Below are 21,250 nucleotides of genomic sequence, written 5' to 3' on the forward strand. Positions count from 1 at the left end.
CATAAATTCAATATGATATATCAAAATTATGTTTAAGGATAGATATCTCTTTCACAACACAAAAAAAACCATTGAAAAAGGTCACCCTGATGCAATTATCTAATACATTTTGATAAAAATTCTTTTTTACTGTTAGGTATAAAAATGTTTTTTTGTCTGCATGCATGTAGTTTGTCTGACATAAACATGATTAAATGTCTATGTAAAATATTTTACAGATTAACAGTAGATGATTTAAATGAAGAAAACCTGTATATTGTCAACATGAACATCAGTGTATGTTTTGAATCTAAAGGACTTTGTGATATAGAATCAGCTGTTATACTTAGAAATTCTTTGATACCAAAGATGCAGTGCAACTTTACACATGGATTCAATATAGGAGGTACATTATGGCTGTCTTGAATATTAAATGAGTCTTATTTCTTGGTACCTGTATATTTTTTTAAAGGAAGGTTGTTTAAGGCAATAAACCAAGCATATATTCAAAAAAATATATATATATTCTTTGTATAAATTTTAGGGGAGAGACTACATTTTATTATTACTAAGGTTTTAAGAGCTAAGACCATTGTATAAATCATTTGACGTGTGAACAATTTATTTTCCAAAATTTTGAGTTGGAAGATTACATTAAACAAAATTGAAAATAATACAGCTTTACTTCATGTACAAAACATTGATGTAAACTATGATGAAATGTTGACCACCAGTGATAATTATCAGCTCTTTACTATTTACAATATTACAATGTTTTATGATTTTTGATAAAACACTTAGATGAATCATGTCTTCTGTTACCTTATCTAGTGATTTCTTGAAATATTTTAGGATTTTCCCTGTCGAGATGGTTAACTGAAAGGGACTTGAAAGGAACCAAATCTATACCAAAGTATAGAGTATCCCAGATGATGGAATATTTAGACCTCTCTCCATACCTCCATGACACATCTTGTAATAGACAGGTAGCTCCATGGGGACCAAACTTTGATGGATGGATGAAAGGTAAAATTGTTCTCAGTTTTCAAGTCTTATTAATAAGATGGTCTTATAAACTTGAGATTGTGTCTTCCTTAAGAGTACTAATGATTTGACATGTGAATGGAATAATGAAAGAAAAAGTTACCAAAGATGTCTTAAACAGTAGATTTTTATTTATTCATAAAAACTATTATTTATAAAACCATTTCAGCAGGCAAAGATGAAATATAAGCTGGCAAAATATGTGTCACCCTCTACCTCCCACAAGTTCCTAACATGTTAAGGTTTATAGGATTTTCTTTTATCAAATATTTTAGTGATTAAGGAGTTGTGCATGTTGTGTCTATTTCGTAATATATTAGCATGTAAAAGTCACAATAAATATAATAATTAAACTGTATTGATTGTACACAAATTAGATACAAATGTAATTTTAAAAGAATTTACTACTTATATTAGTTTTAGAATTTGAAAAGCTATTGAAAGTTAAAAAAATAATATTATATTAACTTAGAAATAGTAGCAGAAGCTGTTTTCTTTTTATCATCATTCATTGATTTACCAAAATCTTGTCCTTTGCTATTCACAGAATATGTCATATTCAATAAATATGCATTCTTATTACATTGGTTGCAATGAATTACATTGATTTCCCAGTTAGATAAAACCGATAATTTCACATGTGAAATAAACGTGTTTATTTCACTCTCTGACGTCATACAACAATAGGCGTTGTCAAGACGTTGATAACGTCGGATCAAAACAAATTGGGAATGCGTAGGAAAAATATATAGTTCCTTACATTTTCTACATTAATTTCATAAAAAAAAGACATTTGACAATGTAATAAAAAGTATAACTAATCGCCGTATTTGAATATCAAAAATAAAACAACTTGTGACCGAAAGCCGCTATGGATTAAACTCGTGCTGCGCACTCGTTTAATCCATGCGTCGTCTGGTCACGCGTTGTCTTATTTTTGATATTCAAATACGGCGATTAGTTATACTATAAATATTTATGCATTTACTTTTCTACATTGGCTAGATGTATAGGGGGAGGGTTGAGATCTCATAAACATGTTTAACCCCGCCGCATTTTTGTGCCTGTCCCAAGTCAGGAGCCTCTGGCCTTTGTTAGTCTTATTATTTTAATTTTAGTTTCTTGTGTACAATTTGGAAATTAGTATGGCGTTCATTATCACTGAACTAGTATATATTTGTTTAAGGGCTACATTGAAGACCTGTTGGTGACCTTCTGCTGTTGTTTTTTCTATGGTCAGGTTGTTGCCTCTTTGACACATTCCCCATTTCCAATCTTAATTTTATTTATATTATACACTAGTATAGTATATAATGGATATGTTTTTCAGAATGTAAAACACCAATATCTGTTCCTTACCTAAAAGAGACAGAGACAACCTGTATAGTAAAGGACACCTGTACAGCTGTCAGATGTTGTGTAGAAATGTCCTTACTAGACAGGTCATTTGAATATTCCATAAAACTAGATGCCTGTAGTTTTGTTCTGAGTGTTGGAATAGAGAAGCTGACTCATAACCATTCACTGATTGGTTATAAATTTGGTAAAAATATATTATTTACTGCTTAGTTACACCTAGAACAATGTTCTGTATTTTGAAAGTGAATCTAGTTTTAGCATGTAGATAGAATGAACAAAATGGTCATTGAAATACCAACATTTAAAAATTTTGTTTGATAGATATCCCAGATTTTTAAAAGATAGAGTTGTTGATACTTTCACAGTTATATAAAAGAATAGAAAAAATTGATTATATGATCGTCTGTGGAACAACTATTGACCGAAATACCAAATAACTCAAGTTTACTGAATAAGATTTTTTCATCCAACTTCCTGTTTACCAAATACTTATTCTTTTTACAGGAGAGAAAAGAGAATTTTACATGAATGGAGTACTAAAAATTGAGTGAGTGAATTATACATTTCATAATTTTGTATATAATTTTATAGCTAAATCACTTTATATTTATATTTTCATGAGTTTTTAAACAAAATAAAGATTGATTATTTAAAAGGTATAGTTTTGTTTCTTTGCTCAATTTGCATTTATGAATATTTTCTAATTTTATTTCCAGTTATATCATAGATGAGTTACAGAGTAGTAATGAATTTCTGCTGTCAGTCAATCTAAGTGTATGCCTAGAACCTAACTATTGTGTGATAAACAGGACCATAGCAGAGAATGTTAGAATGCCTAAACCTAAGTGTGACTGGAACAGAGACTATAATATACCAGGTCGGTGGCATTTATTGTTATACAGGTCAAATTAGATAGAAATCATTGATTTACTTCTTTTGTATTGCATGGCATTGTCTAATGAATTGGTTATAACTCATTTCAGTAATATTATAGGTATGGATGCAAATTAAAAGATTCAGTATTCTCTAAACTTGTTGTAAGCTAGTTGTTGTTGACATATAAACAACTGATAAGGATGAAAAACAGCAATAAATGCTTGTTATTTACCAAAATATAGGAGAAAATAATATCTAGTGTATATCAATCTCATTTTCTTTTTTCCAAATTTTCATTTGATATTATTGCATCAAAGTAACTTTGATTTATTTTCAATGTAGAATGAAAACATTGGGTAGCTGAAAGCATATTTTAATGTTGTCCAATATGATTTTAGTAGGCTGAATAACAGAAATTTTGTTTTAAAGGTTTTTCATTGAAAAGCTGGATGACAGAGAGACATTTTGTTCCTGGGAACACCCTGCCTGAGTATGCTATTCTACAGCTGGTAAAAGACTTGGGTGTGGCTGGTTATCTAAAAGGAACACCATGTAACAGAACTGACTATACACCTGCTGTACAGGGATGGAAGAATGGTAAGCTAGTCATGCTACAGTCATTTGTGTTATAATAATAGTATCAATGAATTTGTGAGAAAATGTATCCTTGAAATTTTTTAACTTATATTAGAACTCATTTTATTATACCTCTGCTTTAAAAAAAGTCAGTCCTTCCAAATAAAATCGTTTGTAGCATCTTTATCTGAAACTACATCATAAAGATTTCTGAATTTGGTTTCAAGGTTTTTATATGTCAGCTATACCGTGTGATGTGTTTTCAGATTCATCACTCAACAACTTGCTGTTTACTGAAAAACCTACATATTTTTACACTATTGAAATTATCCAATAGCAGCAGGGGTATTAACAGTGACCAGAAGCTTGCAGTTTTACCTGTTTTATCTTGTCTAACATTAATATGCTTTTCCTTTTCTGACAGAATGTCCCGTAACAACAGTTATACCATCCCTTCAGAATGGAATGTCTTGTAGACTATTGTCATCTTGTACTGCTGTGGACTGTTGCTTAGATGTTGAGATTATAGGTCATTCTATCAACACTGTCCTAACTCTTGACCCCTGTGATCAGAGACTGACCATTGGAATAGAAAACCTCATGTTTAATGTATCCCTGTATGACTTTGACTGGGGTAAGTTTTCTGTCCATTTTAAATAGATTCAAGATAGTAATATTATAGAGTTGTAAGCAAAGCTTTAATTTAAAGGATATTTGACATTCAGTTTTGCCCAATTATCAATTCAAAGGAATTGCCACTGGACGTTAAGCAACCAACAATCAATCTATTAAAAGAAATATTTAGGGATTATTTGTTAGAAAAAAAACTACCAGTATCCCACATATATATCATTTTATCAAAGTAAATATATTTTGAAACCTTGCACAAAGTATAGGTTATTAATCTTGTTTTACCTTCTTTATTTTACAGCCACTGCTCACAAACTGTACATGGATAAAGTCTTCCGTCTAGAGTTAGTAAATTTATCTTTCTAAAATGAATAGTTAGATATAAGAAGATGTGGTATGAATGAGACAACTCCCCATCCAAGTCACAATTTGTAAAAGTTAACCATTATAAGTCAATGTACAGGCCTTCAACACAGAGCCTTGGCCCAACAGCAAGATATAAAGTGCCCCCAAAATGACAAGTGTAAAACTATTTGAACAGGAAAACCAAGAGTTTAATCTACATAAAAATAACGAGGAAACAGGAAACAGTTATAAACCACATCAACAAACAACAACTACTGAAAAATAGCTGCATGTATGCAGTTATAATCATAAATTGTGATCTCTCATGATCTTTCAAAATCTAAATAAATCCTATTTTCAACAATCTTCTCTTTATTGAAAAAACATAAAGAGTAAAAACACTCATCATATAAGATAGATCAAAACTTATGATCAATTTTATTTGTAAATTTATGAGAGGAACCCCGTATTGTTATAGATGTACTTCATTGTCTTCAAATGAATTTTTATTGATCTGAAACATTTGTCACTGGAGATACATTAATATTTTATTTAGCTTGCAAAGAATCTGAAAAACCTGTGGTAGAAATAGTGATCTCCACATTCAGAAAACAATTGAAATAAACATAGGGCAATATGATAGATATCAATATATGAATTTGGAGCTAAATTTTAACTATCTGGTATTAATTTTACATTTTTTCAGCTATGCTATCTATGACTTAGAGAGTGATCACCAATATATGATAGAGTTGAACATCAGTTTGTGTTTTGAATCATCAGAACCATGCATGTTTACACAAGCAATATTCTCTAATACTAAACTTACAAAGAAACCTTGTGATTGGCAGACTGGATTTGTTAATCCAAGTAAGAGTCAAGAACACTTGCTGTTTACAGCACATTTCATTCAGTATGTAGCTAATGGTAATATCTTTGGTTAGCTTGCTTGTTAGCTGAACCGTGAAGTCATTGTTAGGTAAGGTAAACTTCCCTGCTTTAATAGTAGACTAGCCCAACAGATAAAAAATCTATCTCTCTGTAGGACTAAGCTACTTTAAAAGGAGGGAAGTTTACCTTGCCTAACAATGACTTCACGGTTCAGCTAACAAGCAAGCTAACCAAAGATATTACCATTAGCTACATACTGACTGAAATGTGCTGTAATTATTTAGATCAGCCTTGAATACTGAATATGAAACCAGTTATTACTATAAATCTATTGTAATTTACATCTCAGTGATGATAAGGCAAAAAAATTGAATAGTATTGTTGTAGGTCTTTATTTATTATAATGAAACTTGCCTTCCTTTTAGAAAAGTCAGTAAAAGGTGAAAATTGGATTTAGGTCCTAATCCTTTTGGCTTGTAAAAAATTATAATATCTAGTATGTAAAAACAGTCCAAGTAATAGGGCTTTAAAATAATAACCCTTAATTTCAAGTAAAACATATGTTGAATAATGGCAATTAACAAACTTTTTGAACCATTCATAAGTTGTATAGAACTAAAATGTTGGTACTTGTAAGATCAGAAATCATGGTTTTAAGCCCAATTAAATTTGACCATTATTTCACATTTTTGACAGAGTTTTCAGTGTCAGAGTGGAGAAAGGAGCATGGTATTGACCTTACCAGTGCATTATCTCCAATAGAGATCTCTAAACTGAAGGAGACGTTAGGTATAGCTCCATACCTCAGTGACAAAGCTTGTCAGAGATATAACTCTCCGTACAGTCCACCTCTTAATGGGTGGAGAACAGGTAAATCTCTAATTACTAATTACTTTTTATCTCATTTTAATGGATAACAATATTTGGGAGCTTTTTCAGTATTATCTAAAATATGTAGCTTTAAAGGACAAAGGTGACTAAAAATTACTTCAGCGCAGAACCTAGAGTTGATCGATTTTTTTCATATTTTAACAAGTATTTCATTTGGTTCTTTACTAATTTGCTTTTGTCATATCAGTGAGTCTATTGAACTTTTGACACCTAACAGACTCATATTTTTTTTAATTGAAAGGTATGAAATAAATTGTGACGATTATCATGCCTGAAAACACAGATTTGATACAAATTACCACACTATATTACAGAATGTAGTACCCACATGTCTGAGTTGAAGGCTCTACCATTCAATATAAACTGTTATATCGACCAAACCTGTACTGATGTCCAGTGTTGTATGGATATAGGACTACTCAGTACCTCCATGGAGGCAGAGGTCAAGATAGATCCATGTGACTTCATGTTGACAGTCAGGATAGAGAAGTTAACCTTTGAACTGACCTTATTTGATTACAAGTGGGGTAAATAATTTTAAGCCTTCTAATATTGTGTTCATGTGAGTATAAAGAGATGATGAGGTATACATGATTGAGACAGCAACCATAGAGCAGAAAATTAAAGCATAAGATGTGTCAACATGTTAGAAAAAAAATATTTTAAACTGAGAAATACATATTTTTTCTAAAAATAATTAATAATTTGTTAATCCATCCATAACAATAGGAAGATTCAGCATTTAAGACATATTAGAAGTTTGAAAAATTGCAAAAAAGATAATCTAAATGAAATTTAAGGAAATTGTTATGTCCCTTTATTGCTATGTTTGTGTCATCTTTAATTTGTGTTATCCTTCTTTTAGGTAAACAGGAATATTTTGACTTGTATGGAGTTATGCTGATAGAGTAAGTGTGTATTTCTTTATCCTTATCTAAGTAACAGTTTTAAAACAAATTTCTTTCTTTTTACTTACAAAAATGATCTTTTCTGAGTCAAAAGACATTAAGCAGTCATTCATTATCAGCCTTTGGTCTGAAGTAAATGTAGTAGGACCCAAGACATACATTTATTTTCCTTGCAAATTAAGAAAATATATCTGCAGTCATATTGTGGGGATACTGATGGTTTGTTTCAGAAGAAATATTTGTGATGTGTGCCAATCTGCCTTATTGCAAGAATGTATCTGGCTATTTTCTCCAGGCCTATATACTAGGGTACACTCAGAAATATTTGCAGTTTTGTGTGCTAGTTTTTATCTTTGGCTTGTTTTATATTAAGGAGGTGATTTTTTAGAAACCGGATGTGCTGTTGCATTAATTGTCATGTATTTCCACTTTTTAGTTGTATATTGGTTTCAACGTTTCAAAGTGATTGGAATTTTCAAATGGTTTAATTAACTGAGTTTTGGTAACAAAAAGATACTGACAGATTATGAATATTTTGGATACTATTGAACTTTTTCCCATTTGACAAAAAATGCCTGCCTGAAAAATGCTGAATACTGAAAAACTTTATCCTGACATTTTTTTTTCTAACAGATTTTCCATTGACAACTTGTATGAAGAGAAGAAGTACCTTATCAACATGAACCTGACCACCAGTTTTGAAGCCAGCGGTGCTGTGGAGTCTCATGTGGTCATCTTTGAGAATCATTTATTACCTAAACAAGCTTGTCAATGGAAGTCAGATTATTTCATCAATGGTAATAAAAATTGGTTTTCTTGAAATTAATTCTCAATTTTTTAAACACAAGCTAAATGAAAACTTTAGATCCCATAAATTGTTAAATTTACCAAATAATGTAGTAGCTAAATGCATAAGCAAGATGCTCTTAAATCTTTTGAACCTTTCTATAATATTACAACTTTTCATGATATCATGAGTAAAATAGTCTAGATTGAGTAGGATTAATTAGAAATATTTCTCGGCGTTTATTTTTTTTTGTAATTTTCCAGGATTTTCCCTGTATAGTTGGTTATCACATAGAGGTTTTAAGCCTACAGATGCCCTACCAAAGTTCATGCTGTATCAGTTGTATGAAGAAACAAACCTGGCTGCTTACTTCCTGGATAACAAATGTGACAGGGGTGTTCAACCTTATAATAACGGATGGTCACAAGGTAAGGATATGGTCAGTACAGGTAGTTGTCCATTATAATAATGGATGGTCACAAGGTAAGGATATGGTCAGTACAGGTAGTGGTCCCTTATAATAATGGATGGTCACAAGGTAAGGATATGGTCAGTACAGGTAGTTGTCCCTTATAATAACGGATGGTCACAAGGTAAGGATATGGTCAGTACAGGTAGTTGTCCCTTATAATAATGGATGGTCACAAGGTAAGGATATGGTCAGTACAGGTAGTTGTCCCTTATAATAATAGATGGTCACAAGGTAAGGATATGGTCAGTACAGGTAGTTGTCCCTTATAATAATGGATGGTCACAAGGTAAGGATATGGTCAGTACAGGTAGTTGTCCCTTATAATAACGGATGGTCACAAGGTAAGGATATGGTCAGTACAGGTAGTTGTCCCTTATAATAATGGATGGTCACAGGGTAAGGATATGGTCAGTACAGGTAGTTGTCCCTTATAATAACGGATGGTCACAAGGTAAGGATATGGTCAGTACAGGTAGTTGTCCCTTATAATAACTGATGGTCACAAGGTAAGGATATGGTCAGTACAGGTAGTTGTCCCTTATAATAATGTATGGTCACAAGGTAAGGATATGGTCAGTACAGGTAGTTGTCCCTTATGATAATAGTGTTGGAGCTCTTTGGCTGAATTGTAATGTTTTTAAAAAGTTTAATAAATATTAGACTAAGATGCTCTGTTTTTTCAATGATTTTTGCTGGAATGTTTTGTTTTTCAAATTTTCTTAAGTATTTGGTTCAGTGAATAACAATAACACAGAAGATAAACCTTTTGGCATTATAATCAAAAGTACTGTATTCTATTTTAATTACTTTCAGATTGTTCTATGAACCTGACCTTGCCAACCTTGAAACCAGAGTTAGCCTGTCACATCTCTGATGTCTGCACAGGTCTGACTTGTTGTAGTTATAACCATTTCTTACAACAAACATTTGAAGTAATGTTCCAACTGGATCCCTGTGAGAACAGACTCAGTATTGGAATAGAAAAGACTGTGTATAACAGAACCTTGACAGACTTTAAATGGGGTAAGCTGATAGCTGGTTCAAGTCAATTTTCAGGGTAAATTCAGTTGACATCTTTTGAATCTATTCTGGGTAAAACAGGTTATCTGCACTTTAGTCAGGGTTGTTGTCTCTTTGACATATTTCCATTCTCAATTTCATTATTGTAAAAGGAATTTGAATTCTGCTTTATTCAAGACAAGATTCCTTTTGAATTGGGATACTACTGTTGTCATACTATTTAGTATGTTAGCTCTCAAGGTAACAGTCAACTTGAAGATATATCATCCGATTTGGATGCATCAAGCTCTGTAGAAAAGCCTCAAAAAAAGAGAGAAAAAAAAAGAGATTGTCATAGTTACTAAGGGCTGTTACTATAAATACAAACATGGTATTCAGGGAAGGAACTTTGTAAAAATTGTTACTACCTTAAGGGGCAATTTTATAATTCATTTAATTTACATGGTTTTGATTGTTTTCAGGTGAAGATAATTATTTCAGCATGCAAGGCATTGTCAGAATAAGGTAAGTGTATTTTTGGTGAGGTTATGAGTGATATATGAATTAAGGACTTTTTAAATATTATCTTATTTTATGATCAGTGAAAAATTTTGTTGTTTAGGATGGAATCTTGGTTGAATGTCTAAGGAAAATAAATTATATTATATATAAGAGTTAACATTATATTAAAGAGTCTAAGGTTGTACTATTTAATTTTTATCTTAACTGTTCATTGAAGGCATATATTTCACATTTTAATGGTAGATCTATCAAAAGATAAAAAAAAAAAAAAAGATAAAAAATTAACCTATAGGTATTTGAAAAATCTTCTTTAGCATTCTTTCATCATACATTTCTCTATGAATAACATTAATTAAAAAATGTACTTTTCAGAAATCTGTAGCTAATTAATAGTCTTAAATAAAAGAAGATATATGAAAAATTATAAGTTTCCCTATTTTTAGCTCACCTGGCCTAAAAGGCCAAGTGAGCTTTTCTCATCACTTAGCATCCGTCGTCTGTCGTTGTCCGTCGTCATTAACTTTTACAAAAATCTTCTCCTAAAACTACTGGGCCAAATAAAACCAAACTTGGCCAGAATCATCATTGATGTATCTAGTTTAAAAATTGTGTTTTTGAACCGGCCAACCAACCAAGATGGCCTCCATGGCTAAAAATAGAACATAGGGGTAAAATGTTGTTTTTGGCTTATAACTCAAAAACCAAAGCATTCAGAGCAAATCTGACATGAGGTAAAATTGTTTATCAGGTCAAGATCTATCTGCCCTGAAATTTTCAGATGAATTAGACATTCCATTGTTGGGTTGCTGCCCCTAAATTGGTAATTTTAAGGAAATTTTACTGTTTTTGGTTATTATCTTGAATATTATTATAGATGGAGATAAACTGTAAACAGCAATAATGTTCAGCAAAGTAAGATTTACAAAAAGTTGACCCCTTTAGGAGTTATTGCCCTTTATAGTCAATTTTTAACCATTTTTCGTAAATCTCCATGATCTTTTACAAAAATCTTCTCCTCTGAAACTACCAGGCCAAATTAATCCAAACTTGGCCACAATTATCATTGATGTTTTTTTACCCGGCCAATCATCCAAGATGGCCACCACGGCTAAAAATAGAACATGGAGGTTAAATGCAGTTTTTGGTTATTTCTCAAAAACCAAAGCATTTAGAGCAAATCTGACAAGGGGGTAAAATTGTTTATCTGGTCAAGATCTATCTGCCCAGAAATTTTAAGATGAATGGGACAACCCGTTGTTGGGTTGCTGCCCCTGAATTGGTAATTTTAAGGAAATTTTGCTGTTTTTGGATATTATCTTGAATATAATTATGGATAGAGATAAACTTTAAACAGCAAAAATGTTCAGCTAAGTAAGATTTACAAATAAGTCAACAGGACCAAAATGGTCAGTTGACCCCTTTAGGAGTTATTGCCCTTTATAGTCAATTTTTAACCATTTTTCGTAAATCTTTGTTTACTTTTACAAAAATCTTTTCTGAAACTACTTGGCCAAATTTTACCAAACATAGCCAGAATCATTATTAGGCTATCTAGTTTAAAAATTGTGTTTTGTGACTGGGCAAACCAACCAAGATGGCCACTACAGCTAAAAATAGAACATAGGGGTAAAATGCAGTTTTTGGCTTATAACTCAAAAACCAAAGCATTTAGAGCAAATCTGACAAGGGGTAAAATTGTTTATCTGGTCTATCTGCCCTGAAATTTTTAGATGAATCGGACAAGTCGTTGTTAGGTTGCTGCCCCTAAATTGGTAATTTTAAGGAAATTTTGCTGTTTTGGGTTATTATCTAATATTATTATAGATAGAGATAAACTGTAAACAGCAATAATGTACAGCAATTTAAGACTCAAAAAAAGTCAAATGACCAAAATGGTCAATTGACCCCCTAAGAAGTTATTGTCCTTTATAATCAATTTTTAACAATTTTCATAAAATTTGTAAATTTTTACTAACATTTTCCACTGAAACTACACGGACAAGTTCATTATAGATAGAGATAATTGTAAGCAGCAAGAATGTTCAGTAAAGTAAGATGTACAAATACATCACAATCACCTAAACACAGTTTTGTCATGAACTCTCTGCTTCCTTTGTTTAATTCACATATACCAAGGTGAGCGACACAGGCTCTTTAGAGCCTCTAGTTTCTTCTAGGTTTGTTTTCTTAGATCTAAACTCTCCCTCCATTTTTTAGCTTTTTGACTTTAAAAAAAAATCTTGAACTTTATGTTTGAGCAAATGTTGCCATACTTTTTTATGCAGCTTTAAATTCAGTTTTAAGAGAGACAAAAATGTGGAACAACTTACTGAGAGTTGAGTTTAGGAAATATGTTTCACATATGACCTTTCGTTTCTTTGTTAATAGGTACAATATAGAGGACTTACAGACAGAGAGAATGTACCTGGTTAATATAGAGGTGATGTTCTGCTACGAGACTAACATTCCACAGTGTGACAGCGATAAAAAATTTACAGTGTTAAAGAATACCAAACTACCTAAACAACATTGTGATTGGTCAAGTCATTCTATACCATCAGGTAATTACGTCCAAGTCATGTGGAGAATTAAAAGAAACAAAAAATGTCACTTGCATATTTGGTGGACTGATATTAAGATGGATTTTCCTGATAAATAAAAACAAATAGTTTTAAAAACAAAAAAATGACAAGGTCAATTGGTAATGTCTAGTTTTGTTTAGTATCATGAATCAATAAGTGGACTTGACTGATATTTAAAAAAATATATATAATTTAATAACAAAAAGGAAGCACCTTTGATAGATTTATGATTAACTATAATTTAAAATACAGAACCTAAATTGAAAATACTTTATAAAATATTTGAACAAATTTTACCCATTTTATTTTTGGCAGCAAAAACTTATCTGCAGAGTTAAAAATATTTTCAGTAAGTATGCTGTCAATCTTGTAATTTATAACTTAACAGGGTTCTCCTTATCCAACTGGTACAATGAATACGGCCTAGCACCAGGAGCCAAGTTAGAGGACTGGATGATATCGTACTTACTCAATGACTTAACTATCTCTTCATATCTCAACACTCAACAGTGTAGACGCAGTGAAAACACATATACACCAAGTACTAATGGATGGAATAAAGGTAAGTATTCACAGAGGACATGCTGAGGGCTGATAGGTTCTCTGATAGGTCTCAAAGTCTGCTTCTAAAAAGTGTTGTGTAATAAAAGGAAAAATGATACTGCTACAGAAATTATTGCAAGGTTTTTATTAATGCAAATAATGCGACTATGTGAGTATTGCAATAAAAAGAACTCTCATTCTTATATCTGATTCATACATCTGTAAGCAGATTTTCCTGACTTCGCAATAATTAATCTCGCATTTTTATCCATTTTTAGCTCACCTGGCCCAAAGGGCCAAGTGAGCTTTTCTCATCACTTGGCGTCCGGCGTCCGGCGTCCGGCGTTAGCTTTTACAAAAATCTTCTCTTCTGAAACTACTGGGCCAAATCAAACCAAACTTGGCCACAATCATCATTGGGGTATCTAGTTTAAAAAATGTGTAGCGTGACCCGGTCATCCAACCGAGATGGCCGCCACGGCTAAAAATAGAACATAGGGGTAAAATGCAGTTTTTGGCTTATAACTCAAAAACCAAAGCATTAAGAGGAAATCTGACATGGGGTAAAAATGTTGATCAGGTCAAGATCTATCTGCCCTGAAATTTTCAGATGAATCGGTTAACCTGTTGTTGGGTTGCTGCCCCTGAATTGGTAATTTTGAGGAAATTTTGCTGTTTTTGGTTATTATTTTGAATATTATTATAGATAGAGATAAACTGTAAACAGTAATAATGTTCAGCAAAGTTAGATTTACAAATAAGTCAACATGACCGAAATGGTCAGTTGACCCCTTTAGGAGTAATTGCCCTTTATAGTCAATTTTAACCATTTTTCATAAATCTAAGTAATCTTTTACAAAAATCTTCTCCTCTGAAACTACTGAGCCAAATTAATCCAAATTTTTAACAATTTTCATTAATTCGGTAAATTTATGTAAATTTTTACCAAATATTTTTCTCTGTTACTAATGGGCAAGGTTCATTATAGATATAATTGTAAGAAGCAAGAACGTTCAGTAAAGTAAGAACTTCAAACACATCACCATCACCAAAATACAATTTTGTCATGAAACCATTTGTGTCCTTTGTTTAATATGCACATAGACCAAGGTGAGCGACACAGGCTCTTTAGAGCCTCTAGTTCAAAAATTGCAATAATATATGTTATGCAATAATTTCTGAATTTACAGTACATCGTCAAATGTTTCTAGGATTACCTACATTGGGCATTACTTAAGAAATAATTCCTTCATTTCATGCTCTATGCTCATTTTAACATGGGTAGGCATTATATTTGTCGATATTTTACACTGAGCGTTAGCGAGGTGTAAAATGTGGTCAAATATAATGCCTACCCATGTTAAAATGAGCATAGAGCATGACATGAAGGAATTATTTCGATTCTAATATGACAAATACCATTTATTTATAGGTCGAAGCATACGAAAATACTGTAAGAATGTTTGGCTGTTCCCGTGTCCTCCCCGAGGAGTCTATATATTACATTTCATATTTGATCATTTTAAAACCTACGAGCAGGGCAAATATATGTTGTTTGATAAAAATATATAATAAAAGTTTATGTTAGCTGTTTAAATGTAAATATTTAAAAGGATAACGATCGAAATAACGTTAATATAAACAGTAGACTGTGCGCATGTGTCAAACATATTTTTTGTGCTCATTAGAACACGGCTTTGTTAACAAAGCGTAATGAGGACGTCATATTAGAATCCCATATACAATGATATACAAACATGTATCAAAAAGCGTAAAAATTAAAAGTGTTAACAGAGTATTGTAGATGAAATGTGACAGAATTATATTATTTGGATGTAAGGTAAATTAATGTATAAATTGATTTTTTTTAAATCTTTTTTCAGCCTGCATCAAATCAGTCTCATTGCCCAGCATTCCTGATCCTACTTCCTGTCACCTGATGGATGACTGTACCAGTATCGAGTGTTGTGTCGATGTGGATTTCATTCCAAGGTCCTTTGGATTTTACCTTCACATTGATCCTTGTTCATATGAGTTGATAGTAGGCATAGAGAAGTTCCGAAGAAACATCTCCCTCACTAACTACAAATGGGGTAGGTATTACATAAAATGTTATTTATAAAAATCTGATTGATTGATTGTAGTTAATTTTAAAGGTGTCTTGTCAGCACAGCTTGGACTATGTCACAGCAATTTCTATTGTCTAAGATGTCAAGAGGTGTAAAAGATTTCAGAAGGACATTCAAACTCATATGTTGAAAATAAACAGACACCGCTTTGGTTAAAATAGTAAAAAGACCAATAGACAGATTAATAGTACACAAAACACAAAATAGAAAACTTAAGACTGAGCAACTTTAACCCCATCAAAAACTGGGGATGATTTCATGTGCTCTTAGAAGGTAAGCAGATCCTGCTTCACATGTGGCACGTGATGTCCTACATGTATGTCATACAATTACTGATATTTATTCCTGACATTGTTTATATTGAATTTTTAGGCCAGAAAGAAGATTTATGGTTAGTTGGTGTGTTCCATCTGTCCTTCACTATAGATGATTTACCAGGGGAGAGATTGTATGTTGTAAGCCTCAATATGAGTGAATGTTTTGAAGATGGTCAACCTTGTAATACAACTATAGTTCTGAACAAAACCAGATTACCTAAAGACTTGTGTGTTATGGACAACAGTTACTATATTGCTAGTAAGTTTTATTTGTAAGAAATTTGAATAGAATTTTGGAGTGGAGAATATTTTCTGAAGACTAATGTTCAGTGATGTTGTAAGTTTGCCAATTGTCTAATGTGCTCATAATCTTAGTACGGGGTAGTTAAAATCATGAATTATATTAATATTGAAATAAATAACTCACAAAATGTTTAATCAATTTGAGTTCTTCCCTAGACATGGATAAACTATGTTACATTTTTCACACGATGTGCAGGAAATATAAGTTTTCAATTGATACTTAACTCAAGTTGTAGATTGAGCAAACAATTTTTATGGTGAAATGTCGATGGGGCAAAAAAATAGTTGCCTCAATTTTTTTCAAGCAGAGCAATTAATCTGGATGATATTTTAAACCCAATAATAGTAAGTAAGTATACAAACTGTATATTTATATTTAGGTGTGTAACAAATTAAGTTACTTTAACCCCAATAATTATAATACAATTTTAGATCAAATGTTTAATTAAAGTGCGTTGAATGCCCAAATTTTGTAAAATGTTACTTTTATTCATGTTTTAATTTCAGACTTTTCACTAAGAAACTGGAAAGCATCACACAATGGCATGAATCCTTATGCTCCTTTACCTGATTATGGCAAATCATTATTGTTTGAGAAACTTGGAATCTCACCATATCTACAGCAGGAGGAATGTGGGAAGAATACGGCCATGTTTAACCAGACTGTCTGGACTGATGGTAGGATTTATATTTTATTCGATTATTGTAATTCCTCTGGTTGTGTTTTATTGAATTTCCAATTTAACACATCTTTGGATTTTTGAACCATACTATTGCATTGTTCTGTAAATCATTGTATTTTTAATCAGCTATGGACATTTACATACAAGAAAGGTTTTGGCGGGTTTTACCTTTATTGTTCAAATATTATGACTATTCTGATCTAAGATGTGGGTATTATGGGGATAGATGAATCTGATTTAAGTTAAAATATTCATACAGTTGGTCTCATATGTTTTCTTGTCCAACACAATTGTCTAAACTTACCTTAGACAAATTACAATAAAACTAATAAGAAAAGTAATTAAATTCAGGATTATGTCACATTTTTTCGTAGATCTTCATGTATTTTTCTAGGGATTTAAATGATGATAACATCTATGTAGTAATACATCATTTCCCAAAGAATTTTTAAGCTTCATATTTTAATTGTAATAGACATTTTAGAATTCAGCCATAATTATATGATTACAAATGAATTTCAGCCTGTCCTCTGAATACATCTGTATCATGGACGTCTACACTGGATGTTAAAATCCCCTGTCAGATTACCTCCCTTTGTACCGGCATGGAGTGTTGTCTACATGCTAAGAATTTAGACAGAGACTTCCAGACAAGAGTAATAGTGGACCCATGTCAGTTTGTGGTCAGTGTTGGAATAGATAATTACATCCACAATATATCTTTGGCCAAGTATGAATTTGGTGAGTCTTTTTGTAGATGGTGTTATAAGACTGTTACTGAAATCCATTTTTCAAGACATAGAAATAAATATTTGAACCCTCATATTATTTGTTTACTTATTTTTGAGGGAATTTTACCATCAAATATAAAGAAAGGTTGATATTCCAGTTTAATTATCTCCCCCTGAATTACAAATATTCTTAAAGTTAGCTCCCATGGCACAGATTCTTTGGATCTTGTTTCAATCAATATTTTTAAGTGTATGCCCCATTTAGGGTCATTATGTTTTCTGGTCTGCATCCTTTGGTTCATCCATCCATTCATCCGTCTGTCCCGCTTCAGGTTAAAGTTTTTGGTCAAGGTAGTTTTTAATGAAGTTTGATAAAGTCCAGACAACTTAAAACTTAGTACACATATATTCTTTATGATATGATCTTTCTAATTTAAATGCCAAATTAGAGATTTTACCCAATTTTCACGGTCAACTGAACATAGAAAGTGATAGTGCGGATGGGGCATCCATATACTGGGGACACATTCTGTTTTGCCTCAATATTTGCAAATTAAAATACAATACATGATACCAGTTCTTAAGAATTGAAAAAAAAAATTACAATTAGATAACTTAAAATTTTATTATGAAGTAACTTATATTGCAGGAAAGTTGAGCCATTTTTCTATAGCAGGAGTAGTAACTGTCTCGTGAGTATTAGTCTTTTAATGTGATAAGAAAAATCAAGTTTTTAGTTGAAAAAAAACCTACAAAACAAATCGTGACATGTTGAACATGCAATGTGCCTGTTAAATGAATGCTGATTCAAGGAAGCTAATGTTAACTAGTATTTGTGCCATCATATTTTAAAATTTGATATTTGTATTAAAAAAAAAAATAACAAAATTACTGAACTCCAGGGAAACTTCAAAACAGAAATTCCCTAAACAAATGACAAAATCAAAAGCTCAAACACATCAAAGGAATGGATAACAACTGTCATATTCCTGACTTTGTACAGGTATTGTCTTATGTATAAAATGGTGGATTGAACCTGGTTTAATAGCTAGCTAAACCTGTCACTTGTATGACAGTAGATATATATTGATTCAAAAATTGAAATGATGGTATTCATATCTCTGTCACACAAAATTTGATTTGCAGGACTGAAGTCAACAGTAGTAGGCAGATTAATACAACAAAAATCTGATTACTGAATTGTTGTTGATCAAAAGGGATTTTATTCAATATTCAATGAAACCATTATTGTTTCTTAACTATGTGTACATGCAGATTGTCTTTATAACAAACAAAAGGGTAAACAATACTGTGACTTTTCTTTAGGTATGCCATAGAGAAGTTTAGTGAAGAGCATTCTTACATGATGTCCATGAATGTATCAGTTTGTACAGAGAGTCAGGAATCTTGTGAACAGAACTATGTTATACTTGACAATGTACTGTTACCAGTTCTACAATGTGACTGGGATACAGGGTTCAGTGTGGCCAGTAAGTAAAAACAGAACTATGTTATACTAGACAATGTACTGTTACCAGTCCTACAATGTGACTGGGAGACAGGGTTCAGTGTGGCCAGTTAGTAAAAACAGAACTATGTTATACTAGATAATGTACTGTTACCAGTCCTACAATGTGACTGGGATACAGGATTTAGTGTGGCTAGTAAGTATAAACAGAACTATGTTATACTAGACAATGTACTATTACCAGTTCTACAATGTGACTGGGATACAGGGTTCAGTGTGGCCAGTAAGTAAAAAAAGAACTATGTTATACTAGACAATGTACTGTTACCAGTCCTACAATGTGACTGGGATACAGGGTTCAGTGTGGCCAGTAAGTAAAAAAAGAACTATGTTATACTAGACAATGTACTGTTACCAGTCCTACAATGTGACTGGGATACAGGGTTCAGTGTGGCCAGTAAGTAAAAAAAGAACTATGTTATACTAGACAATGTACTGTTGCCAGTTCTACAATGTGACTGGGATACAGGGTTCAGTGTGGCCAGTAAGTAAAAACAGAACTATGTTATACTAGACAATGTACTGTTACCAGTCCTACAATGTGACTGGGATACAGGGTTCAGTGTGGCCAGTAAGTAAAAACAGAACTATGTTATACTAGATAATGTACTGTTACCAGTCCTACAATGTGACTGGGATACAGGGTTCAGTGTGGCCAGTAAGTAAAAACAGAACTATGTTATACTAGACAATGTACTGTTACCAGTTCTACAATATGACTGGGATACAGGGTTCAGTGTGGCCAGTAAGTAAAAACAGAACTATGTTGTACTAGACAATGTACTGTTACCAGTCCTACAATGTGACTGGGATACAGGGTTCAGTGTGGCCAGTAAGTAAAAACAGAACTATGTTATACTAGACAATGTACTGTTACCAGTTCTACAATATGACTGGGATACAGGGTTCAGTGTGGCCAGTAAGTAAAAACAGAACTATGTTATACTAGACAATGTACTGTTACCAGTTCTACAATGTGACTGGGATACAGGGTTCAGTGTGGCCAGTAAGTAAAAACAGAACTATGTTGTACTAGACAATGTACTGTTACCAGTCCTACAATGTGACTGGGATACAGGGTTCAGTGTGGCCAGTAAGTAAAAACAGAACTATGTTATACTAGACAATGTACTGTTACCAGTTCTACAATATGACTGGGATACAGGGTTCAGTGTGGCCAGTAAGTAAAAACAGAACTATGTTGTACTAGACAATGTACTGTTACCAGTTCTACAATGTGACTGGGATACAGGGTTCAGTGTGGCCAGTAAGTAAAAACAGAACTATGTTATACTAGACAATGTACTGTTACCAGTTCTACAATGTGACTGGGATACAGGGTTCAGTGTGGCCAGTAAGTAAAAACAGAACTATGTTGTACTAGACAATGTACTGTTACCAGTTCTACAATGTGACTGGGATACAGGGTTCAGTGTGGCCAGTAAGTAAAAACAGAACTATGTTATACTAGACAATGTACTGTTACCAGTCCTACAATGTGACTGGGATACAGGGTTCAGTGTGGCCAGTAAGTAAAAACAGAACTATGTTATACTAGATAATGTACTGTTACCAGTCCTACAATGTGACTGGGATACAGGGTTCAGTGTGGCCAGTAAGTAAAAACAGAACTATGTTATACTAGATAATGTACTGTTACCAGTCCTACAATGTGACTGGGATACAGGGTTCAGTGTGGCCAGTAAGTAAAAACAGAACTATGTTATACGAGACAATGTACTGTTACCAGTTCTACAATATGACTGGGATACAGGGTTCAGTGTGGCCAGTAAGTAAAAACAGAACTATATTATACTAGACAATGTACTGTTACCAGTCCTACAATGTGACTGGGATACAGGGTTCAGTGTGGCCAGTAAGTAAAAACAGAACTATGTTGTACTAGACAATGTACTGTTACCAGTCCTACAATGTGACTGGGATACAGGGTTCAGTGTGGCCAGTAAGTAAAAACAGAACTATGTTATACTAGACAATGTACTGTTACCAGTTCTACAATGTGACTGGGACACTGGGTTCAGTGTGGCGAGTAAGTAAAAACAGAACTATATTATACTAGACAATGTACTGTTACCAGTTCTACAATGTGACTGGGATACAGGGTTCAGTGTGGCGAGTAAGTAAAAACAGAACT

General features: G+C 32.6%; 1 protein-coding gene across 1 annotated transcript in view; it reads left to right on the forward strand.

The window, feature by feature from the left end:
• LOC134684329 (uncharacterized) overlaps positions 1–19,326 on the forward strand; it is a 108,007-nt gene extending 88,681 nt beyond the window's left edge. Inside the window, exons 92-116 of the mRNA XM_063543618.1 lie at positions 219–385; positions 832–1,005; positions 2,354–2,566; positions 2,887–2,929; positions 3,099–3,259; positions 3,688–3,855; positions 4,259–4,468; positions 4,766–4,808; positions 5,516–5,679; positions 6,397–6,570; positions 6,906–7,118; positions 7,457–7,499; positions 8,133–8,296; positions 8,550–8,714; positions 9,572–9,781; positions 10,240–10,282; positions 12,668–12,840; positions 13,250–13,423; positions 15,288–15,497; positions 15,906–16,109; positions 16,661–16,831; positions 17,359–17,577; positions 18,217–18,259; positions 18,894–19,057; positions 19,193–19,326. Of these exons, the coding sequence (XP_063399688.1) occupies positions 219–385; positions 832–1,005; positions 2,354–2,566; positions 2,887–2,929; positions 3,099–3,259; positions 3,688–3,855; positions 4,259–4,468; positions 4,766–4,808; positions 5,516–5,679; positions 6,397–6,570; positions 6,906–7,118; positions 7,457–7,499; positions 8,133–8,296; positions 8,550–8,714; positions 9,572–9,781; positions 10,240–10,282; positions 12,668–12,840; positions 13,250–13,423; positions 15,288–15,497; positions 15,906–16,109; positions 16,661–16,831; positions 17,359–17,577; positions 18,217–18,259; positions 18,894–19,057; positions 19,193–19,326 (3,847 nt within the window). The remainder of the gene's footprint in view (positions 1–218; positions 386–831; positions 1,006–2,353; positions 2,567–2,886; positions 2,930–3,098; positions 3,260–3,687; positions 3,856–4,258; positions 4,469–4,765; positions 4,809–5,515; positions 5,680–6,396; positions 6,571–6,905; positions 7,119–7,456; positions 7,500–8,132; positions 8,297–8,549; positions 8,715–9,571; positions 9,782–10,239; positions 10,283–12,667; positions 12,841–13,249; positions 13,424–15,287; positions 15,498–15,905; positions 16,110–16,660; positions 16,832–17,358; positions 17,578–18,216; positions 18,260–18,893; positions 19,058–19,192) is intronic.
• Positions 19,327–21,250: the final 1,924 nt, after the last annotated feature.

The sequence above is a fragment of the Mytilus trossulus genome, chromosome 9 (genome assembly GCF_036588685.1).
Source record: "Mytilus trossulus isolate FHL-02 chromosome 9, PNRI_Mtr1.1.1.hap1, whole genome shotgun sequence".
In the NCBI taxonomy this organism is placed as follows: domain Eukaryota; kingdom Metazoa; phylum Mollusca; class Bivalvia; order Mytilida; family Mytilidae; genus Mytilus; species Mytilus trossulus.